The sequence below is a fragment of the Phyllobates terribilis genome, unplaced genomic scaffold (assembly GCF_046119375.1).
Source record: "Phyllobates terribilis strain yellow unplaced genomic scaffold, ASM4611937v1 Scaffold_239__1_contigs__length_3013552, whole genome shotgun sequence".
NCBI classification, from domain to species: Eukaryota; Metazoa; Chordata; class Amphibia; order Anura; family Dendrobatidae; genus Phyllobates; species Phyllobates terribilis.
Window position 1 is genome coordinate 9,854 of NW_027362999.1, and position 25,925 is coordinate 35,778.

The following is a 25,925-nucleotide window of genomic DNA, read 5'->3' on the forward strand; positions in this document are numbered from 1 at the left end:
AAATACCGGCATATACATATATACATAAATATATAACAACAAAATACCGGCGTATACATAAATATATAACAACAAAATACCGGCGTATGCATATATACATAAATATATAACAACAAAATACCGGCGTATGCATATATACATAAATATATAACAACAAAATACCGGCGTATACATATATACATAAATATATAACAACAAAATACCGGCGTATACATAAATACATAAATATATAACAACAAAATACCGGCGTATACATATATACATAAATATATAACAACAAAATACCGGCGTATACATATATACATAAATATATAACAACAAAATACCGGCGTATACATAAATACATAAATATATAACAACAAAATACCGGCGTATACATATATACATAAATATATAACAACAAAATACCGGCGTATACATATATACATAAATATATAACAACAAAATACCGGCGTATACATATATACATAAATATATAACAACAAAATACCGGCATATACATATATACATAAATATATAACAACAAAATACCGGCGTATACATATATACATAAATATATAACAACAAAATACCGGCGTATACATATATACATAAATATATAACAACAAAATACCGGCGTATACATATATACATAAATATATAACAACAAAATACCGGCGTATACATATATACATAAATATATAACAACAAAATACCGGCGTATACATATATACATAAATATATAACAACAAAATACCGGCGTATACATATATACATAAATATATAACAACAAAATACCGGCGTATACATATATACATAAATATATAACAACAAAATACCGGCATATACATATATACATAAATATATAACAACAAAATACCGGCGTATACATATATACATAAATATATAACAACAAAATACCGGCGTATACATATATACATAAATATATAACAACAAAATACCGGCGTATACATATATACATAAATATATAACAACAAAATACCGGCGTATACATATATACATAAATATATAACAACAAAATACCGGCATATACATATATACATAAATATATAACAACAAAATACCGGCGTATACATATATACATAAATATATAACAACAAAATACCGGCGTATACATATATACATAAATATATAACAACAAAATACCGGCGTATACATAAATACATAAATATATAACAACAAAATACCGGCGTATACATATATACATAAATATATAACAACAAAATACCGGCATATATATATGTTTTTCTGGGCCCCGGGCGAAAGAGTCTCAGTGGGCCCCTTTAACACATACCACGATTCATGATGCAGAGATACAGCAGAGAAATATATATATATAGTACAATGCAAAGATTTCACTTCTTACATTACATGAGCGATATCTATTGTAAATTCCACAATAGCTCAGAAACCGGCGAATCGCTCCACACAGAATACTGTCCCCCATATAACGCTCCATACGGAATACTGGCCCCCATATAAGGCCCCATACGGAATACTGGCCCCCATATAAGGCCCCATACGGAATACTGGCCCCCATATAACGCTCCATACAGAATACTGGCCCCCATATAAGGCCCCATACGGAATACTGGCCCCCATATAACGCTCCACACAGAATACTGGCCCCCATATAAGGCCCCATACGGAATACTGGCCCCCATATAACGCTCCATACAGAATACTGGCCCCCATATAAGGCCCCATACGGAATACTGGCCCCCATATAAGGCCCCATACGGAATACTGGCCCCCATATAAGGCTCCATACGGAATACTGGCCCCCATATAAGGCTCCATACGGAATACTGGCCCCCATATAAGGCTCCATACGGAATACTGGCCCCCATATAACGCTTCATACGGAATACTGGCCCCCATATAAGGCTCCATATGGAATACTGGCCCCCATATAAGGCTCCATACGGAATACTGGCCCCCATATAAGGCCCCATATGGAATACTGGCCCCCATATAACGCTCCATACGGAATACTGGCCCCCATATAACGCTCCATACAGAATACTGGCCGCCATAAAATGCCCCATACAGGATACTGGCCCCCATATAACGCTCCATACAGAATACTGGCGCCCATATAACGCTCCATACGGGATACTGGCCCCCATATAAGGCTCCATACGGAATACTGACCCCCATATAAGGCTCCATACGGAATACTGGCCCCCATATAAGGCTCCATACAGAATACTGGCCCCCATATAAGGCTCCATACGGAATACTGGCCCCCATATAAGGCTCCATACGGAATACTGGCCCCCATATAAGGCTCCATACGGAATACTGGCCCCCATATAAGGCTCCATACGGAATACTGGCCCCCATATAAGGCTCCATACGGAATACTGGCCCCCATATAAGGCTCCATACGGAATACTGGCCCCCATATAAGGCTCCATACAGAATACTGGCCCCCATATAACGCTCCATACGGAATACTGGCCCCCATATAACGCTCCATACGGAATACTGGCCCCCATATAACGCTTCATACGGAATACTGGCCCCCATATAACGCTCCATACAGGATACTGGTCCCCTTATAACGCTCCATACAGGATACTGGTCCCCTTATAAAGCTCCATACAGGATACGGGCCCCCATATAACGCTCCATACAGGATACTGGCCCCCATAAAACGCTCCATACAGGATACTGGTCCCCTTATAACGCTCCATACAAGATACTGACCCCCAAATAATGCTCCATGCAGGCTGTCCCCCCCCTTATAATGCTCCATGCAGGCAGTTCCCCCCACATAATGCACTATGCAGGCTGTCCCCCCCCCTTATAATGCCCCATGCAGGCTGTTCCCCCCCCCCTTATAATGCCCCATGCAGGCTGTCACCCCTCCTCTTTATAATGCCCCATGCAGGATGTACCCCCCTCTTTATAAGGCCCCATGCAGGATGTCACCCCCCCTCTGTATAAGGCCCCATGCAGGATGTCACCCCCTCTCTTTATAATGCCCCATGCAGGATGTCACCCCCCCCCTCTGTATAATGCCCCATGCAGGCTGTCCCCCCCTCTCTTTATAATGCCCCATGCAGGATGTCACCCCCCTCTTTATAATGCCCCATGCAGGATGTCACCCCCTCTTTATAATGCCCCATGCAGGATGTCACCCCCCCCTCTGTATAATGCCCCATGCAGGATGTCACCCCCCCCTCTGTATAATGCCCCATGCAGGATGTCACCCCCCCTCTGTATAATGCCCCATACAAGATGTCACCCCCCTCTCTTTATAATGTTCCATGCCGGATGTCACCCCCCTCTCTTTATAATGCCCCATGCAGGATGTCACCCCCCTCTTTATAATGTCCCATGCAGGATGTCACTCCCCTCTTTATAATGCCCCATGCAGGATGTCACCCCCCCTCTGTATAATGCCCCATGCAGGATGTCACCCCCCCTCTGTATAATGCCCCATGCAGGATGTCACCCCCCCTCTGTATAATGCCCCATGCAAGATGTCACCCCCCACTCTTTATAATGCCCCATGCAGGATGTCACCCCCCCCCTCTCTTTATAATGCCCCATGCAGGATGTCACCCCCCCCCCATATAATGTCCCATGCCTCAGCTCCGGACTCCAGCGTCGCCGACTCGCCGGTATATTCCCGCTCTGCGCGGCCTGTGACGGCTCAGGGGAGGGCACGGTGTAAAGACGTCACCGCACCCTCTGACCTGAGACGTCACAGAGAGCATAGAGCAGGAAGACAGCAGATCTGCGGAGGCACGGGGAGAGGTAAGTATCCGGCTGCCGGGGCGCTGAGCAAGCGGCGGAGAAGGGCGGGCGCTGGCACAGCTCTCCTCCGCCCATAGCCCGGCGGGGTGCGCGACCGCCAGTGGGCCCCTCTACCTGCTCAGGGCCCCGGCATTTGCCCGGGTGCGTCGGGTGCTGACGCCGCCCTGATGGTGACTGTGGAGCTATTTTTTTTTTTTTATATGTAAGGAGGTTTGCTATTTACCTGGAGGATGGGCACCCACCCATTTACAAGTTGGTTGTTTGCTTGTGCTGCTCTTTTTCTTTTCTTTTTTTCTATATTATATATATATATATATATGTATATGTGTGTATATATATATATGTGTATATGTATATATATATATATGTATATATGTGTATATATATATATATATATATATATATATACATACATACATACATACACACACACAACCATCAGTATTATTGCAAGTTAGCCCAGCGGATTATTAACAATGCCCCCTGGTCCTAGACCCTCACCATGTAGATCGTTTAATGGGCACACAGAGTTATTTATTCCTGTAGTCTTCTCACATAGACTATGGACTATTTGCAACTTCCAGGGGGTCAAACAAACCCCAATTGCAGCAATTTACAGGGGTCACAGAAACCCCAATTGCAGCAACTTACAGGGGTCACAGAAACCCCAATTGCAGCAACTTACATGGGTCACACAAACCCCAATTGCAGCAACTTCCAGGGGTCAAACTTCCAGGGGTCACACAAACCCCAATTGCAGCAACTTACAGGGGTCACACAACCCCAATAGCAACAATTACAGGGGTCAAACAAACCCCAATTGCAGCAATTTCCAGGGGTCACACGAACCCCAATTGCAGCAACTTATAAATACCATTAATACTGGACTAATAATATTACCTAATTAATAATAATAATACCATTTTTCTTACCCAAATTCAGATGTGGTCGACTCTCAATTCTCCTTGGCCTCTTTTGACGCCAATTCAGGCGGAGGACTTGTTCCACAGAGGGTATTTCCATCCCTCCTCGTGCGCGGTATCAGCACTTACCTCATGTTGGAGGAGATGATGAATTCCGGCTCGAAGGACCAAGATGACAGGAGAATTTCACCTTTTACCAAGAGGATAAGACGACACCTGAATTCTGAAGTAAAACTCTGTTTACCTGTTAACAAGGAGACAAACAAGCTGAGCGGCTGTCTGACCCTAATACATTGTGATCAAGGTTATACAGACAATGCAGAATCAGATAATAGTCAGTTACAATTAATTCTTGCTGCTGACTATAGAGAACATAACTAAGGATTCAAATCTCCACTAATGGACACAGTGAATATATATATACAACATGGATGACATGATATACTCATTACAGAAATTATTATAACTCTCCCTTACAGATCCAGGTCCAAGTCACAAGAAGTTGGACACTCGGTTACAGGGGTTGTTGGTTATGGATGACCCCTAATAGGATAAATCCCCCCTCCCCTCTACCCATCTCCCCACAGCACCCATGAAATTCATAGGTCTATCCATGTTCACCCTGAGGAGAGGGGCTGTATGTAGAGGGTCTCTCTATCCTCTGCTGCGGACCCCCATCTATTATCTTCATACACCCTGGGGGCGTCTAAAGCGGACAACCCCTCCCCCTGCTAGAACCTCCATATTACACCCAGGTGGGTACATTACGTGGGGGGCCGCGCTCCAGGTCCTCGGTCCATCAGTAATGGCGCTGATCGTGGCAGCGCGGCCTTCTCTCACGGAATCTTCTTTATGACATGTGTTTATGACCTCATAACAGTTGTCATGGTGACTACAGGGGCTATTACTGATGCAGGGCCCCAGTATTAACCCTTTCACCACAGGCCATTCTCTTCACTGTAGCGGCCATTAATCTGCACTTGTTACCAGGCAGGCGCCTTATCATTATGGCGTCCCTTACACGGCCTGAGAATACAGGTTACAGGCTCCATGTAGAGGTGTTTAGGTGACCTGTAACGCTGAGGTCCATAGACCGGGCTTATAACCAGCACCAGGGTCGCCGGCCCACCACAAACTCCAGCACAGAACAATACGGCACTTTATCGCCCGCTCTGGAGAAACAATTACATTTTCTGAAGCTGAAGAAACTTCTGCAGATTATTGTGAGTAATTCTCATCATGTTACAGATGACAGTGACTGCAGCTGACGTTACACATCAGGATTATGGGCTGTGGACATTTATCACTTATAATCACAAGCATTTATTATGGTTTTCCAATGTGTCCGTAATAAATATCGTCTGGCCGTGATTTTTTTCATAAATCGTCTAGAAATAGTAAAAGTGCAGTTTGTCATTTGCAAACAGGTAGTAAACTATTTTTTTAATTCAATTTCATTTTATTGCATAAAGTGTTTTAGGCTGCGTGCCCACGATGCGGATTTAATGCATTTCCACCACGAAAGTGCATTAAAAACGCTTGGTAATCTGCATGTGCTGTGCACATGCTGCAGAAATTTCCGCTGCGTATTATCATTGCGGAAAAATCGACAGCACGTCCATTTCTTGTGCGTAATTGCCGCCATTGACTTGCATTGAACTGCATAACATCCGCATGTATGCATGCGAATGTTATGCGGTTCAATGCGTGGATGGTACCCGGGTCTGGAGCAGAGGAGACTCTCATCCGACCCGGGTACCATTAGTAAAAAAAAAAAGAATTAAAACGTAAAAAAAAAAAAAAACATTATACTTACCTCTTCCGCGGTGTCCTCTGTAATTGGCGTCCTGCCGTGTTCTAAAAGGACCTGCGCTGACGTCATTTAGTCATGTGATGGTCACACGACCGCTGATGTCGGCGGTTGCATGACCCGTTTTTTACATGCGGAAATGCATGCAAAAATGCTTAAAAAACGCTTCTCCCTGGCAGAAAAAAACGCATGTAAAATCTGCATGTGTTTTTTTTTCTGCCAGGGAGAGGCAGAAACGCTCAGGAAAAATCTGCATCTATTCTGCATCGTGGGCACATAGCCTAAATCTGATTTTGATGTTACATACATCTACTGGAGTACGGAGGAGTTTCTGTACAATCAGTACCCATTGATAGGCAGAAGTGCTCACGGCAGCCTGCGTTGTAGGACGCAGATCACTCAGGATCCGGTTTATGGTGAATATATAATTATTTTACATTTTTGGGCCCTATTTTTTGTGGGCGACAGTGTCAATATAACTGTAAAAGGAATCCTCAGGGGGGCATTATTAGCAGTTCAGTGGACACCTAAAGGGCATTATTACACTATAGGGACACTCAGGGTATGATAACTTTCCAATGAATCCACAGGTAGCATTCATGTTTCTAGAAGGCAATTTTACCAACTATAGGGCACAACGGGGACATGAATACTATGTGACTCACGGAGAGGAGCACGTACAGTAATAGGGAAAAATAACTGGTATCTACCACTACATGGCCGCTATAGAAGAGACCTCGGTGCAGATACCTGCGAGCTAGTGAAGGCAACAGTGAAATGGACGTACAGACCCCCAAATTCGGCATATACTGCTGTGAGGGAGGCTCCAGATGAGAAATATTAAAACAGGCTGCAAATATTGTTCCTTTGTCAGTGGCCTTTAAAAGGGTTTTTCCTCATCTTCATAGATGGGCACTGTCAGATAGTGTTGGTAAAAACAAGCACTTTTGCATTTCATTGCTTATTAAACTTTTCAGTCGTTCTTGAGTTAACGCTTTTCTTTTGTTTACAGCTTGTTGCCTTGGAGACCGACCACCGCTGTGGTCTACCTTGTGCTGAAACTGGTTAGGAAGTTGTGGTGCGCTTCAGCGTTTCGGGACAGGTTCAATACAGCGCTTACAAGCTCAATGGAAAAGAGCATGTAAGCACTGCTTATGTTCTGCTGTCCAGCAGCAGTGGTCGGTCTCCAAAGCAATGAGCTGTAACTAAAAGAATAAAGTGTTAATATTTCAAGAACGACTGACAATTTTAATAAGCAGTAAATTGCAAAAATCACTTGTATTTACAAGAACTATCCAACAATACCCATTTGGGAATAACCCTTTTAAGGCCACGACCCCACTATCAGTATTCAGTCAGTATTTTTTCTCAGGAGTGGGAGACAAAACCAGGAGTGGGTGATAAATCCAGAATTGGTGACTTGTTTCTATTATACCTTTTCTCTGATTGTTCCTCATCTGGTTTTGGCTCCCACTCCAGAGGAAAGATACTAACCGAATACTGATAGTGGGGCCGTGGCCTAAGTGTGATTTCTGCCCCTGCCGCGGTCAGTCCGTCGGGTGTCTGGCAGGTTATTCATTTACTGCATATTAAACAATTCTGTGGTGATTATTTCCCATGTTAGGAGCATATGTGCTAATGGATAGAATAACTTTCTTTTAGATTTTAATAATATGCCCATAGGGGCGATCTATTAAATGTTTTATTTAGAAATCTGTCTTGTGCTAAAACTTGCAATTGTTTCTTTTTATAAAGTGTCTGTGATTAGGCCTGAGGGGCGGCCTATACATCTGATAGACTTTCTATAATATACCAGAATTCAGCACATAAAGCAGCTCTATGGCTGCTCACAGCAGATGGAGATTTCAATTTGCTTCAAGAACGGCTAAATCTTTACCTTATTTATTACATGGTGTTCCCCTCTTCATAAATCCAGCACAAATCAGACTGGACTGTGACTCGCCTGTCTTAGGAAATTTCCCTCCTTAGTATTTATTGTGAGATGCAGCAAGAATAGAATTAAAATACAATTGAAAACAAATCCCCACCACTACCAGCAGGGGTCACTAAAGTACATTGTGACACCTGCCTGCAATCTACTAAACCTCCACCGGGGGGATATATTTCTATTATTTTACTCCTCGTATCAACTCTTTCCCCATTTATTCCATGTGTATTTTATTTAGGACTACTGCTAAAGAGAACCTGTCGCTTGCTTAAAAACAAAAAATTGAGTTATATTCTTTGTAAAAATTCCAGATCTCCCCCTGATTCTGCCACAGAAGAATCAGTGATTTTTACAAGTAATTTAACTGAAATTTTCTATAATTTTTCTTAAGAGCTTATATTTTCTTAAAGCCCTTCACATAAATCCTGTAGAAAAGCAGAGTGAAGCCGACCACATACACCACAATAAGCTAAAACCGCCACTGGTGCTGATATAGTCTAATATGTCCAAAAACTCTCATACTCTGAATGTGCAGTATTTCATCAGCACTATAGGAGCTGGAACTGACTTCCTTTCACCTCCCAGCATGCATTTCTCCTGCCATTGCCTTCACTGGACTATGCAGGATGACAGACAGGACAGGAATGAAGAGATGAAGCATCCACTTTCTGTAATGCATCTCTGCTCTTACAGGGTGGGTTACACTTAGACAACCCCTTTAAGACTTACATTGGTGACAGGTCACTAATGTATGATTGGTGGGGGTGAGACACCCGGGACTCCCACCAGTCAGCTGTTCCTGATGTCGGCGGCGTCACAAAACTGCTCAGTTATGGATCTGCACAGCGCCTGTATAGTGGCCGCGGCCGGTACTGCACATCCGCCCCCTATTCAAATCAATAGCAGGTGGAGTGCAGTGCCCGGTGGAGTGCAGTGCCCGGTCGCACCCACTGTGCAGCTCTGTAACTGATCAGTCCTGGCCGCTGACACCAGGAACAGCAGATTGGCGGGGGTGCAGAGTGTCGCACCCCCACCGATCAGACATTGATGACCTATACTAAGGATAAGTCATCAATGTTAAATGTTTAAGTCCCAGACAACTCCTTTAACAGGCTGTAGATATCACTATAGACAGCACTGGGGAAAATAATGACAGATGATTGACGTATGCTTTATTTGTTCCTGGAGCAATACACAGACTCCATAAACAGTGATCAGTGGGGGTGATCAGAGCCCCCCATCTCTTGGATATAACTATACGGTTCATGGTTTCATGTCCCCGGTATAAGAATCTTCACATTCACTTGATAAAGAGTCGGTAGACAGAGCACTGGACCGGTCCGGTCTCCTAACAGTCCAGTCTGTGCGGCCACGAGGCTCGCAGCTACGAGGTAAGTGTTTTAGGCAGTGAGTGCCCATCGCTCCTCATCCACCCGGGTGCAGAGAGATTTTTGCGGATTGAGTTCGGAGTTAGAGCCATGATCGGTGATCTCCAAGGTCGGCAGGTTACTTGTACAGAGCATTGAAGGCTCTTCCTATGACCAGTCTCCGAACCTCGGTAGTACCAGCCCCTATTTCATAAAGCTTGGCATCACGAAGGAAGCGGCCCATCGGGTAGTCGTTTATATAGCCATTGCCCCCTGTGGAGAAATAAACATTTATAAAAGAACAGTGAACATGGGGTGGTCTCAGTCTTCATGGGTAAAATTGCAAAATACGGTAAAAACTTTTCAATTTACTTCTTATTAAAAATCCTCTCAGACCTAGAGAAGAGAGATATTTTTAGGTCACCAGCCACCTCTGCCAGTCTGTCAGAGGTGGTCGGTCTCCTAGGGAAGGAGTGCTGTCCGCTCTGGATCCGGCCGGCTTCATTATGCCTCTGTCCTCTGATTCTCCAGGAGGGAAGGCTGCTTCTGATTGCAGCACTGGAGAGCGCACAGGACGGGTGGCACCTCTGGTCCGAACTGTCAATCATCAGGAGCAAGCAGGAAGCCAGAGGATGGGGAGCAGAGGACGGGAAGAACCTTTTAATGGGAATCTGTCAGCAGGATTGTCTATGTAATCTGAGATCAGAATAATGTCCGGCCAGATTCCAGCAATGTGTTACTACAGGGCTGTGTGCTGCTGTATCAATAAAATCAGTCTTAAATCAGCAGGATATTATCATTACAGCACTAGGTGTCTGATCAGCAGCTTTCTATCAATATATAGTGTACACAGGAAGGTGCCAATCAGTAGTGTGGGTGGGGTTATACACAGCTGCCAATCAGTGGTGTGGGCGGGGGTTATACACAGCTGCCAATCAGTGGTGTGGGCGGGGGTTATACACAGCTGCCAATCAGTGGTGTGGGCGGGGGTTATACACAGGAAGGTGACAATCAGTAGTGTGGGTGGGGTTATACACAGCTGCCAATCAGTGCTGTGGGCGGGGGTTATACACAGCTGCCAATCAGTGGTGTGGGCGGGGGTTATACACAGCTGCCAATCAGTGGTGTGGGCGGGGGTTATACACAGGAAGGTGCCAATCAGTAGTGTGGGTGGGGTTATACACAGCTGCCAATCAGTGCTGTGGGCGGGGGTTATACACAGCTGCCAATCAGTGGTGTGGGCGGGGGTTATACACAGCTGCCAATCAGTGGTGTGGGCAGGGGTTATACACAGGAAGGTGCCAATCAGTAGTGTGGGTGGGGTTATACACAGCTGCCAATCAGTGCTGTGGGCGGGGGTTATACACAGCTGCCAATCAGTGGTGTGGGCGGGGGTTATACACAGCTGCCAATCAGTAGTGTGGGTGGGGTTATACACAGCTGCCAATCAGTGCTGTGGGCGGGGGTTATACACAGCTGCCAATCAGTGGTGTGGGCGGGGGTTATACACAGCTGCCAATCAGTGGTGTGGGCAGGGGTTATACACAGCTGCCAATCAGTGGTGTGGGCGGGGGTTATACACAGCTGCCAATCAGTGGTGTGGGCGGGGGTTATACACAGCTGCCAATCAGTGGTGTGGGCGGGGGTTATACACAGCTGCCAATCAGTGGTGTGGGCAGGGGTTATACACAGCTGCCAATCAGTGGTGTGGGCGGGGGTTATACACAGCTGCCAATCAGTGGTGTGGGCGGGGGTTATACACAGCTGCCAATCAGTGGTGTGGGCGGGGGTTATACACAGCTGCCAATCAGTGGTGTGGGCGGGGGTTATACACAGCTGCCAATCAGTGGTGTGGGCAGGGGTTATACACAGCTGCCAATCAGTGGTGTGGGCGGGGGTTATACACAGCTGCCAATCAGTGGTGTGGGCAGGGGTTATACACAGCTGCCAATCAGTGGTGTGGGCGGGGGTTATACACAGCTGCCAATCAGTGGTGTGGGCAGGGGTTATACACAGCTGCCAATCAGTGGTGTGGGCAGGGGTTAAACACAGCTGCCAATCAGTGGTGTGGGCGGGGGTTATACACAGCTGCCAATCAGTGGTGTGGGCGGGGGTTATACACAGCTGCCAATCAGTGGTGTGGGCGGGGGTTATACACAGCTGCCAATCAGTGGTGTGGGCAGGGGTTATACACAGCTGCCAATCAGTGGTGTGGGCGGGGGTTATACACAGCTGCCAATCAGTGTTGTGGGCGGGGGTTATACACAGCTGCCAATCAGTGGTGTGGGCGGGGGTTATACACAGCTGCCAATCAGTGGTGTGGGCGGGGGTTATACACAGCTGCCAATCAGTGGTGTGGGCGGGGGTTATACACAGCTGCCAATCAGTAGTGTGGGCAGGGGTTATACACAGCTGCCAATCAGTGGTGTGGGCGGGGGTTATACACAGCTGCCAATCAGTGGTGTGGGCAGGGGTTATACACAGCTGCCAATCAGTGGTGTGGGCGGGGGTTATACACAGCTGCCAATCAGTGGTGTGGGCGGGGGTTATACACAGCTGCCAATCAGTGGTGTGGGCGGGGGTTATACACAGCTGCCAATCAGTGGTGTGGGCAGGGGTTATACACAGCTGCCAATCAGTGGTGTGGGCAGGGGTTATACACAGCTGCCAATCAGTGGTGTGGGCGGGGGTTATACACAGCTGCCAATCAGTAGTGTGGGTGGGGTTATACACAGCTGCCAATCAGTGGTGTGGGCGGGGGTTATACACAGCTGCCAATCAGTGGTGTGGGCGGGGGTTATACACAGCTGCCAATCAGTGGTGTGGGCGGGGGTTATACACAGCTGCCAATCAGTGGTGTGGGCGGGGGTTATACACAGCTGCCAATCAGTGGTGTGGGCGGGGATTATACACAGCTGCCAATCAGTGGTGTGGGCGGGGGTTATACACAGCTGCCAATCAGTAGTGTGGGCGGGGGTTATACACAGCTGCCAATCAGTAGTGTGGGCGGGTGTTATACACAGCTGCCAATCAGTGGTGTGGGCGGGGGTTATACACAGCTGCCAATCAGTAGTGTGGGCGGGGGTTATACACAGCTGCCAATCAGTAGTGTGGGCGGGGGTTATACACAGCTGCCAATCAGTAGTGTGGGCGGGGGTTATACACAGCTGCCAATCAGTAGTGTGGGCGGGGGTTATACACAGCTGCCAATCAGTAGTGTGGGCGGGTGTTATACACAGCTGCCAATCAGTGGTGTGGGCGGGGGTTATACACAGCTGCCAATCAGTAGTGTGGGCGGGGGTTATACACAGCTGCCAATCAGTAGTGTGGGCGGGTGTTATACACAGCTGCCAATCAGTGGTGTGGGCGGGGGTTATACACAGCTGCCAATCAGTAGTGTGGGCGGGGGTTATACACAGCTGCCAATCAGTAGTGTGGGCGGGGGTTATACACAGCTGCCAATCAGTAGTGTGGGCGGGGGTTATACACAGCTGCCAATCAGTAGTGTGGGCGGGTGTTATACACAGCTGCCAATCAGTGGTGTGGGAGGGGTTATACAGGGCTAAGCATTTAGAGCTCTGCAGCAGAGAAAACTGTTTTTGTATCAAAAATGACACATCGCTGGAATCAGGGTCTCTGCCCCTCCACCATGCTGCTCTCCGATTATATAACAAAAACCTACTTAAAGATTCCCTTAAAGTGAATACAGGCAACAATCTAAACCTGACACCTTTACTTGCACAAATCGCAACGCTTGTCAACACTGAATTCCTAAACATTGGAGATGCCTATATATGAAAACACAGCGGTGGTGGTGCGCTTGCTCCCAGAGCCATCCCAGTCTTTTCATACAGGTGAAGACACATAGGGCAAGTTTCATTTGCAGTTAAAATTTAAAGTCATTTTCTCATTTTTTTTTTTTTTTTACATCTTGGATCATTACTTGATGGGGTTTTTTTTGCACCAAAATAATTCTTCAAAATGGCGCACACAGTACAATGAATTCTTTATTTTCGTCTTTAATCTTTTTTTTTTTGTGACTTTAATGAAAAAAAAATTGGATGCTCCTCTAACACAGCGCAAAATTTTGTGCGAGAAATGTATCATATAAAATCAATTATGGAGGTTATATTTTTCGGGCACAGAGTTTGCTCAATTGATGAATCGGCTGAAAACATTAGGCAAAAAAAAACCAAAAAAAACCCCCACAGCCGTAATGGTGATCGCTTTGTGTTGTGGACTGCTGGAAACATCGAGGGCAAAACTGAAGAATAAATATGTATCAGTAGTGCTGGTGGATTTAGGTGTTGGCCAAAAGGCACAGGTTAGACTCTCCTTACCTAGACACTGAATACCATCGAGGGCCACTTGGGTAGCAGATTCAGCAGAGTAAAGGATAACGCCAGCACAATCCTGTAAGTAAATGACATGTTCCCAATTTATCACATACAATAACCAGAATTGAAGAAGAACAAAAATTCTACTTTAAAGAGGACATGTCACCAAGTCAGAAGTGACCAGTGTTTGCCCTTACTTTATTCCCGCTGCTCCCCCGAGTATTACACTTTTTCATTTTTTTAAATCCACCATACGGTTGCAGAGATATGGGCCTTTTTATTTAGTGTTGATTGTGTGTAATCTTTATAAGGGGGCGTGGCCCACAGGATAATTATGCAGAGCAGCCTAAAGACACGCCCCTGAGGATCCTGTGAGCCACGCCCCCTTTGATATAGATCATAAAATTTAGCAGTAAGTAAAAAGGCCCATATCTCTGGAACAGTATGGCAGATTTAAAAAAAAATAAAAAATCATGTTCAGGGAAGAAGTAGGAATACAATAAAAGAAAGAAAGAAAAAAAAAAGCTCCCTTTTCATCTAAAGACAGGTCAATGTTTAATAAGACCCCTCTTCGGTGGGGTCTCCTCTTCGGTGGGGTCTCCTCTTCGGTGGGGTCTCCTCTTCGGTGGGGTCTCCTCTTTGGTGGGCCTCCTCTTGGGTCTCCTCTTCGGTGGGGTCTCCTCTTTGGTGGGGTCTCCTCTTTGGTGGGTCTCCTCTTCGGTGGGTCTCCTCTTGGGTCTCCTCTTCGGTGGGTCTCCTCTTCGGTGGGGTCTCCTCTTCGGTGGGGTCTCCTCTTCGGTGGGGTCTCCTCTTGGGTCTCCTCTTCGGTGGGGTCTCCTCTTCGGTGGGGTCTCCTCTTTGGTGGGTCTCCTCTTGGGTCTCCTCTTCGGTGGGTCTCCTCTTCGGTGGGGTCTCCTCTTCGGTGCCAATTCTGGTGTTCTTAACAGAAGCATACAGTCTAGATCACGTGAAGTCATTATCGGTCTTTACTCCTCTTTGGTCAGACCTCATCTGGAATACTGTGTACAGTTTTGGGCACCACATTTTAAAAAAGACATCGACAAACTGGAGCAAGTTCAGAGAAGAGCGACCAGAATGGTGACTGGTCTGCAAACCATGTCCTATGAGGAACGGTTGCAGGATTTGGGAATGTTTAGCTTGCAAAAAAGAAGACTGAGAGGAGACTTAATAGCTGTCTACAAATATGTCAAGGGCTGTCACATTGTAGAAGGATCATCTTTATTCTCATTTGCACAAGGAAAGACTAGAAGCAATGGGATGAAACTAAATGGGAGGAGACACAGATTAGATATTAGAAAAAACTTTTTGACAGTGAGGATGATCAATGAGTGGAACAGGCTGCCACGAGAGGTGGTGAGTTCCCCTTCAATGGACGTCTTCAAACAGAGGCTGGACAGACATCTGTCTGAGATGATCTAGTGAATCCTGCTTTGAGCAGGGGGTTGGACCAGATGACCCAGGAGGTCCCTTCCAACTCTACTATTCTATGATTCTATGATTCACATGCTGTTGTGCAAATGGAATAGACAATAGATGGAAATTATTGGCAATTATCAAGACACCCTCAATAAAGGAGTGGTTCTGCAGGTGGGGACCACAGACCACATCTCAGTACCAGTGCTTTCTGGCTGATGTTTTGGTCACTTTTCAATGTTGGTTGTGCTTTCACACACGTGGTAGCATGAGACGGACTCTACAACCCACAGAAGTTGCTCAGGTAGTGCAGCTCATCCAGGATGGCACATCAGTGAGAGCTGTGGCAAGAAGGTTTGCTGCATCTGTCAGCGTAGTGTCCAGAGGCTGGAGACACTACCAGGAGACAGGCCAGTACACCAGGAGACGTGGAGGGGGCCGTAGGAGGGAAACAACCCAGCAGCAGGACCGCTACCTCCGCCTTTGTGCAAGAAGCAACAGGAGGAGCACTTCCAGAGCCCTGCAAAATGACCTCCAGCAGGCCACAAATGTGCATGTGTCTGCACAAACTGTTAGAACTGACTCCATGAGGGTGGTATGAGGGCCCGACGTCCACACATGGGGGTTGTGCTCACAGCCCAACACTGTGCAGGACGCTTGGCATTTGCCACAGAACACCAGGATTGGCAAACTCGCCACTGGCTCCCTGTGCTCTTCACAGATGAAAGCAGGTTCACACTGAGCACATGTGACAGACGTGACAGAGTCTGGAGACGCCGTGGAGAGCGATCTGCTGCCTGAAACATCCTTCAGCACGACCGGTTTGGCAGTGGGTCAGTAATGGTGTGGGGTGGCATTTCTTTGAAGGGCCGCACAGTCCTCCATGTGCTCGCCAGAGGTAGCCTGACTGCCATTAGGTACCGAGATGAGATCCTCAGGCCCCTTGTGAGACAATATGCTGGTGCAGTGGGCCCTGAGTTCCTCCTAATGCAGGACATTGCAGTGTGTATTTTCTTATGTCCATGTATTTACTACTAAAAGTAATTTTTTACATTTAGATTTAATTTTTCACTGGTTATTACAGACTTATTGCTTCCCTGCACATTCAAGTTTCATGTTTTCTTTGGGCATAGATCAGCTAAAAGGCACTCAGGAAAAAAAAACAGATGAAAGATCTACAAACTCTCCCTTAAGACTGTCAGAAGGAGCTCACTGATAGATTCTCAGTTAGCTAATTTTGCAGCCAGGAATAGACAGTGCAGCACAGATGCTACAGAACGCAACATTTTTAATGAAACTCAATAACGGAAATCAATTTTAGCCCCAAATACTTGCATTAAAGTAAAAAAAACAAATGGCCGCAAAGCAGGACAACCGCTTTAACTCCTTACCAACATCTGCCGTACATGTATGGTATAAGTCAGTAGCGGGTGCATGGAGCAGAGTCAGCTCGCCCCGTACATGGCAGATAATGGCTGTGACAAACAACCAGGACCTGCCTCTAAGAGCTGCGAGTGGAGCGAAGATCTGCCCACCACTGTTAACCTGTTCAGTGCTGCTGTCAATCTCTAACAGCAGCATTAACAGCGCGCCGGCATTGGGACGCATCGTTCCATGCGCCCACCGGCGCTCCTGTGACGCGATCACAGGGCACACACGGACTGCTATGACATCCGGGGGTCTGCTGAAGCCTCCATGCCTGTCATCATAAAGCTTCATTTGGGCTGTAAAGAAGAAAGTGATTTTGCTATATGGAGCATTACTGTGGTATCGCTGTATATAGCACAAGCAATCAGATAATGTATACAAATGCAGTGAAAATTTAAAAAAATAAAAAAAGTTTAAAATATTAAAACCCCACACGTTCAGCTCACCTCCCACTAAAAATAAAGATAATAAAAATATACACATTTGTGGTATGGTCTCTTTCAGAGAAATACAATCTATCCAAATATAAAAAACAAACGATCAGTGAACACAGAAAAAAATTCAAAAAGACAAAATTGCATTTTTTTCGTTCGCCACAATACTGCAGAAAACCCTGTAAGAAGCGATGACCATGTCATATGTGTCCCAAAATGTTATCAATAAAGTCCTCTTGCCCTTCAAAAAATAAGCCCCCACACAGCTCCATCAACCCGAAAAACGAAAATGTTACGGGTCTCAGAAAAACTCTTGGAGAAGTTTGGTCTTGCTGTAATCACACTGAGGAGTAGGATCCTATTACCAGGTCATTTTTACCACACTATGTGCGCCGTTAAAATCCTTCCCAGAAAAACAGTGTCAGGCTTTTTTTTTCCTCGCACTTTTACTGCACTTGGACTTTTTTCCCCGTTTTCTAGTACTATGTGGTAAATGAATGGTGGGATTTATAAGTACCGCTCATCCTGCAAAATAACAAGACCTCACACTATGTGGACAGACATTAAAAGTTATAGCCCTTGGAAAAAGCCAAGGAAAAAACAGAAAAAACCATCAATTGGTTCTGTTGGGAAGAGGTAAAGCTGAAGAAACACATGTAACAGCAGAATATGGAGGAAGGTGAGATATCACCGGCTGGTGGATACTACCTGCTCCATCGCTGGCAGAGTAACCCATCCCCATGGTGGCCGCTGAGATCTTCTCTTGTAGAAACGGATCCAAAATCTATAAAACATGGGGAACAGTCAGCAGAGGGTTTGGTGATTGGCTCATATTGGCGATATACCCAGGGGCATTACTGGGCACAGGGAAGATTGGGAATGAATAGGATTGGCTGTTAGATATGTGATCTCTTCAATTAAAGGGGATGTCTAGTTGGAACAAGTTCTCACTGATCTCTGGATAGGTGATGACTCTTAGATCGGTGGGTTTGGCCGCTATGACCCAATCAGCAGAACAGCATTTATAGATAGAAGTGAGCGAAGTGCAAATGTTCAGCCGCCGGTCCGTTCATTCTCTATGGGGGGCGCTGTACTCAGCTTTCTCCTGCATAGAGAATGAATGGAGCGGTGGCCGGGGAGGTACTAGCAGGGATTAGTTGGGTTCCCAGCAGATCTAGAAGTTGTCACTTATCATGTGTTGGGGAATAATGACTTCTCCTCTGATAAATGTGCTGATTCCTGTCAGTTGTGGTCGCTGAGTGCGTGTGATGGGATGTGGCTCCGTCCGTTATATTATATCACGTCTTATACCTATAATCTCGCTGATCGCAGGTGTCTGTCTTCACACTCAGATGAGATGGAACAAACTGACGATATAGGACTTTTTTTTTTTCTTCAAATTCAAACCGAGCAATCCTATTGGCTGAGTATGAATGCAGTTACCATGGTGACAGAAGTAGCTGCAGATTTAAAGGGACAAGATACTAATATTGTACTAAAGTGTATTTTATTATATACTTCACATAACTGACTGGGTACACCTTGGTGCTGGTGGGATGGCTTTTTTTTTAATCAAACAACATGTTTACTAAGTACCCTATATTATATATATTTCCTATTGCTTTTTACTTACTTATAGCAGGGTATATGTTCATATTGTTTCTATCCTAAGTTTGTCTATTTTCTAATAAAGACATGACCAGTCCTCTTTATAATTTTATAGTGACCCCATTGAGGTCATGGACTGATATTGGGGATTGCAGAGTTGGGGCAAGGTGTTGGTGCTAAGTAAGTGACATCAAATGAAGGCTATGGTGCATATGACTCGCCCCCTGGGCCGTGGGGCACTCGGATCCGGGCAGTAGGGGAACGATGGGAGTAGTAGTGGCAACTCGGTTCCGTGGCTCAGGGTGGTCAGGCCAGTGGTAGTCCGTTATGTGCTGATGTTTATGTCCGACTACGCCACCCGTGGATTTGCGGTTATTAGGAACCGCCGCTGCATGCAGACCGCTGGGGCTGATGAGGTGTGCAGCTAGGGTAGTGTGACTCCCCACGGGAAGAGTGCGGCCCCAGGGCAGTATAGTGGATGGTGGGAGTGATGGTAGTGAGGGTCCCAGTGCTGATAGTGCTGGAGAAGCAAGGAGCACACAGACAACAGGTTGCAGTCCAGGGTCTTTACTAGAACAGGTAAATTGACCCATAAACAGTCCCGGCTAGGAGGGGGACCTGGATGTCTGAGAGTAACGGGGAAATTGGCCCTGGTCAGGGTGAGGGTGTAGGCCTACCGTGCTTTCTGCGCTCCTTCTGGCTATCTCCTCCTGATAGGGTAACAGCCCACGTTTCCGAGCTTTCCGTGTATTCTCGCCTGTATGGCCTGCGACGTGGGTTCCTTTCTGCTCCCAGCCTTGTACGGCTTTACTGGTCCCTTCGGTTGTGGCAGGGCCTCCAGGCTTCTTAGGCCAAGGAATATACAGTCCCTTGCGGACTGGTTCTCTGCTGGGGGATGTGGAATCCTTCCAGCCTCAGACACCAAAGTCTGGTAAGGTCAGTCTCTGATTTGCCAAGACAGGCTCTCTTCGCCTCTCGTCTCTGGCTGGTGGCTCTCCTACTGCCACACTTCCTCTTAGGTGCAATCAACTTTCTGTCCCTGCTCCACTCTGGGACACGTCTCAGTGCTGAGACAGGCCATCCATTCTCTCTAACCCTGCCCCCAGTACCAGCTTTTATAGGGGCAGCCAGCTCCCCCTACTGGCCTGAGACAGGAGGCATTGCATGCTAATGTTCCCCTGACTAGAGAACCTCCCCCTTGCTCTCAGACACAGCTTTAATTACACTTGTGGCATCCAGGCCAGGGTGACACACATACATAGTAAATCAGTCTTGTTGTGCCACAGAAATCCTGTTCTATAACACAAAATATCTTCATATGATGAGGAGTTGTGTTGTGTTTTTCTCCATTTACATTCTAGCGTGGTGATCACATAAAATGTAAAATTCCTATTAAATAATTACTGAATGACAGTAGCCTGTATCCCTGGAGGACAAGTCATTTACCGCTTCACCAGGTTTGATGTTCTAATGCATTTAGATGTTTCAGTATTTGTATATATCTTTTTTTTCCCCCCTTAAGGGTATTCAAGCGCAGACTGTGGCAAACTTCTTCCTCGCCTTTGAAGCACAGCTTTCAATTATTCCTATCGTAAACCAGGTAAAAAGCTTCGAGCCGAGCGCGATCAGACTCCTTCAGTCCCGCAGCAGGTAAATCTGTGAACATCGCCGGCACTCCTGCTGTTCCTAGCACCGATCCCTCTATGAGCGGCTGTGCAGTAATGAAGGCAGGATTCACCCCAAACTTGCTCGTCTTTTTTTTCGATTTCCAGTTCTGGTAATTAGTGATACACATGTGTATATCCAGTGGTCAACTCAAAACCTATGTATGGAAAATCAATTGTTTGCTGTATGCATCTCATTTGTAGGATGCACACTATTCATTTCAATATGGAGCGGAGTAGGAGGAGACTTTCATTGCTGTCGCCCTTTACTTCCTCCCTGCTGATAGGAAATGCCATGCTGTTTGCTTGTGTCCTGTGATTACAGCAGCCTGCAACAGTTTTCAGCGTGCACTCCCCGGCTCAGGCATCAAGCAGTAAATGATAACATTAAAACGCTGCTACCCCTTTGTTAGTCACTTTTTTATCTTCTTCTCCTTCTACGAATGCTATAGTCCGTTATTCTAGAACTGCTCTGAAAATGGTTCTCTGGAGTGTTGGGATTTGGGTTTAGGGTGGGTTATGGGAATTGAAGTTCAGAATGATTTGATTAAAAAAAATATGAAATTAAAATTCCTCTGTTCTTGAGAAGGTCAGGAGAAAATGAAAGGATTCATCTAGTCTGTTCAGCGCTCCCAGGAGACAGGCACCAGGCGGAGGTATTAAAAGTCTTCAGAAATTTACTTAGATAAAAATCATCATAAAAAAACGATACATAGAACAACGCGTTTCGGCTATATATTGGTACAGAATAGCCTTCCTCAGGTAAGATATTGCTTTACAGTCTGTTAGAGTTATATAGTCTATATAGGTTCACTTGAATAAATTAATTAGGTTAAATGGTCAAGACCTGGTGGTTCTTCATTAGCTTAATTGCTGCTTGGTGGTTTTCAGTATGCTTGTTTCTTTTGTTGTTACAGGTATATTTGCAGTACATGATAAAATATATGGTGAAAAACACACACACATGAAAAACATTACAAACATTGATTTGCGTGTGTACAGTAGAGATGAGCGGTGTTCTACTCGAACTGTTCGCCAATCTCAAATTCGAGCTGTTTTGGGCGGTGTTCGAGCCGGTCGGCGAACACGAACAATTTGAGAAAAATTCGGCTGTTCGAGGTTATGTTCGATAACTGTTCGTGCACCAAAATCATAACTGGATTTTTTCTCAGTAATGATGAAAATTAATGTTAATACGCAGTTTGAGTGTACAGCGGGGTGGGGGGAGGGGCAGGGGATGGATCTCTGCAGGAATAATGAAGATCTCCATTTTTTTTTCTCTTTCCCGCATTTGCAGTGGGGAGGTGCAATCTGTCAGCCTATCAGCAGCGCACACACGGAGCGAAGTGCTTTTTTTCACACAAGCAAGGGCATGTGTGATTGGCAGTGTATGTCACATGTCCTTGCCCTATAAGACCAAGCCATTTTCCCCGTCGCCACCATTTTCTCACTGCTGCAGCTGCGTGTTAGACGGCACCGCTGTTGCTGTGTGCGCTATACCTTGTTAATTTCAAGCCAATTTTCGCACAAATCTACAGATAGCTTGGGAGTAGGGAATAGTTGTGATTGCAGTCCTTTTAAGGACTAGGTTACAGCATTTCCTACGACTTTTATCAGGCAGGTCTGTGCTCTTAAATAGATAGATTGTGGGAGTAAAGACTAATTGTAATTGCAGTCCTTTTCAGGACTAGGTTACATCAGTTCCTATCAGTTTTTGCGAGGCAGGTCTGTGCCAGTGCTGTGCAAGTTTTTTTCACAGCATTTGGCTGAATCTAGCAAAGCTAATCCTTTTTGGCCTATTGCAGAGTGTGTTAGTCAGTGGAGTAGCCTATCTGTGTTGCAAGATATACCACCTGTGTATAGAATACCAATTTTTTTACTGCACCTAGTGAAGTAAAATCTTTTGGGCATAGCATCATTCTATTAGTCCATCTATACTGACCTCCATCAGGTTGCAAATTAAAAATAATTTTTATCTGCATCTACCTCTGAAAAAATATTTGGGCTTCTAGCTGTGTGTGGGACTTGTTCTATTAGTCCATCTATACTGACCTCCATCAGGTTGCAAATTGAATATAATTTTTATCTGCATCTAGCTCTGAAAAAATATTTGGGCTTCTAGCTGTGTGTGGGACTTGTTCTATTAGTCCATCTATACTGACCTCCATCAGGTTGCAAATTGAATATAATTTTTATCTGCATCTAGCTCTGAAAAAATATTTGGCCTTCTAGCAGTGTGTGGGACTTGTTCTATTAGTCCATCTATACTGACCTCCATCAGGTTGCAAATTGAATATAATTTTTATCTGCATCTACCTCTGAAAAAATATTTGGCCTTCTAGCAGTGTGTGGGTCTCATTGTATTAGGCCATCTATACCAAGCTCCACCAGCTTTGAAATTAATAATAATTTTTAGCTGCATCTAGCCCTGAAAATAATTTTTCCCAATAGTGGTAGCAATAGAAATATGGGGCGCGCGCCTGGCTAACAAAAATATACGCTTAATAACACAAAACACCAGCCTAGCGCACTGCATTAATAAGATGGCATCATCGTCTCTCCCAGTGCTAGGCCTACTACGCAGGCTAGTATTCCTGTGCCTAAAACACAATGTATGGGTCCGCGCTAGCCACTATGTTGAGGGGTATAAAGCTGCTGCTAACGCTTTATAACAATTCAATTGGCAGATTTTCACAGAGCTCTTCCACAACGCCCACCCATCGGGCAACAGTTGCCCACCCTCCCTATGGGATCTAGTGGCGAATAGTTGATGCCATTAATCAGAGCGTCAGTTGCCCCGTCAACGTGGCAAGCATACGGTAAGGCATGGGAAGAGTGGACACGACTAGTAGCAGGCAGACGGGTTGACCAATGTGAACAAGCCAGATCACAAGTCACCATAGAATTTCTCCACCAGCTAATGATGAGGGGCATATCAGGGGCGTCAGCGCAGCGGTGGCGGACCGGAGTAGCATTTCACTTCCAACTACTGAATTGGGGAGATGTGACAAAGATTCATCATCAGACAATCCATAAAAGGGTGGAAAAGGGGTCAGCCAAGTCAGGAATGTAGACGTCCCGTCCCGTGTCACTAAAACTGATTTCTCACATCTTATCCCTAACACCATTAACATGACACTCACAATTTGAAGCAACACTAATGTCTACTGCATTTGTGATCGCCTTCTTCGGGGCGCTATGTATAAGCGAATTAGTCCCTCAATCCAAAATTACCACCAGTGGACGCTTATTACACCAGGAAGTAGTCATAGCCAATAATGCAATACGTGTACGCATACACCAATCGAAAACGGTTCCAGCGGGCAGGGGTACTTGGGTACTTCTACAACCCACAAACGGTACACTGAGTCGGGTAACAATAGTAAAAACATATCTAACCATCAGATCACAAAGTAATTTCTTCGTATCACACATTGATGGAACGCCATTATCAAGATACCTGTTCCAAGCTATATTTAATAAATGCATAACATCGGCAGGGAACCACCCCAAAGATTACGGGACACACTCATTCCGCATAGGTGCGGCCACGGAAGCAGCAAGAGCAGGACTGTCAGAAACGGAAGTTCAGAGGATAGGGAGATGGCGATCCACGTGTTTGGCGAGATACATAAGACCGGACTTGTTATCCTAACGTGGTTTGTTTCTTTTACAGGTGACGATAAGCCAACAGTGTGAGTGATAGGCCACTCGTATATATATTGGGCACAAAAAAGGGCGAAAGTCCGCCCAGGCGGGAGGAAATTAGAGTTTCATAACACATATTTCAACTGGAGAGGTATTAGAGGCCTGCTATGGCCACAGGTACTAATGGAGGTAATCAAGGTAGGGAGAGAGGCAAGAGGTCCGGTCATCTTAGTTATACAGGCCGGGGGAAACAACCTAGGTCATCACAAGAGCGCATAACTAATGGCAATAATGAAACTAGACACTGAGCGCTTCAGAGAATTTTTCACAAAATTAGCTATAGTATGGTCAGAGATTGTGCCGATAGCGGTATGGCAAGGTGCGCGAGACATCACGGCCATCGAATGGACAAGGCGGGTAATAAATATTCGGATGGCAAAATTTAGAAGAGACAGAGGCAGTGTAGTGATACGACACCGACAACTGGAAGGAGATAAAGCAGGCCTCATACGGCCCGACGGTGTTCACTTAATAGATATTGGACTGGACATATTCCTGTCAGGACTCCAGGACAGAGTGGAACAAGCGTTAAGAGTGATGGGTGGGGGTCAGAGTCCTGCATACGAGTACGCTGGATCCTCCGTGGCCTGGAAATAGAAAGGACATGTTGGAGAGTTACACTTGTTGGCCAACTTGCCGGAGTGGGGACCCAGGGCATGCTGCAACAAGCTGAATTATTTTAGAAATAAAATGCCTTTCTAATGGAATGAGTATAAAGAGTTAATAAAGCTGTGACCGATCCTCACCTATCCAGTTGTAAGAGTTACATTATTGGGTTGTCCATAAAAGGGGGGCGGTAGGGGGGCTGAGCATCTGGGTTTGGTTGGGGGTCCCCACAGTCTGCCTAGGCTAGATTAATTTAAAAATTCTTATTAGATACACAGGCGGTGCAGCTTGCTTCGCAGCTGGGCTACTATGCCCAAAGTATTGCCTAGGCTAGATACAGTTAAAAATTCTACGCTGACTAGCAGACACTGAAGATTTGGAGCAGACCTCTGAGTAAACAGCTCTTCAGACTCAACCATCTGTGTTACCCCAAGCCATAGTGTATGTAGTTTCTTACAGTTAAAAGGGGGGGTGCGACCCAACCCACCTGGAATTGACGATGCCAACGTCACGTAAGACACAGCAAGGGGACTCCCAAAATTGTGGCACAGACACCACTTAACCCTAGAACGCATACCTGTGGCCTTGCAGGCCCGCCCAGTTAATTGTTTTCTATTTTCTGCAAGATTGCTTTAGTTAGAATTTTGAAACTCTAGGTATTCTTCATGTATATAGTTGTTTGTCATTTGAGTTTGAGTTATTCCATGTTATTTGCACACGGGCCTAAAGGGCCCCAGGTATGTGAAAGTGTAGATTTTTATGGTCATGCGTTCTAGGGTTAAGTGGCATCAATTGCCCCACTGTTGCTTAAAACGGTTGGTGAGGTGATTTTACCAAATCCCCAAGCTTTTAGTCTCCCAAGGATGACACAGGGGTAGAAATGTCCTTGC

General features: G+C 45.6%; 1 protein-coding gene across 2 annotated transcripts in view; it reads right to left on the bottom strand.

The window, feature by feature from the left end:
• Positions 1 to 9,599: 9,599 nt before the first annotated feature.
• The window catches only part of LOC141217365 (isovaleryl-CoA dehydrogenase, mitochondrial-like), a 40,413-nt gene continuing 24,087 nt past the window's right edge, over positions 9,600 to 25,925 (bottom strand). The window contains exons 1-3 of one of the 2 annotated variants that reach the window (XR_012286207.1): positions 18,158 to 18,234; positions 14,157 to 14,229; positions 9,600 to 10,089 (exon numbers count right to left, since the gene is read on the bottom strand). Coding sequence is in view for 1 of the 2 variants with exons in the window: in XM_073665791.1 (XP_073521892.1) it covers positions 9,956 to 10,089; positions 14,157 to 14,229 (207 nt within the window). In the remaining variant the exon portion in view is untranslated. Of the gene's footprint in view, positions 10,090 to 14,156; positions 14,230 to 18,157; positions 18,235 to 25,925 lie in introns of those variants that run through there. The other variant, XM_073665791.1, reaches the window with a different exon arrangement.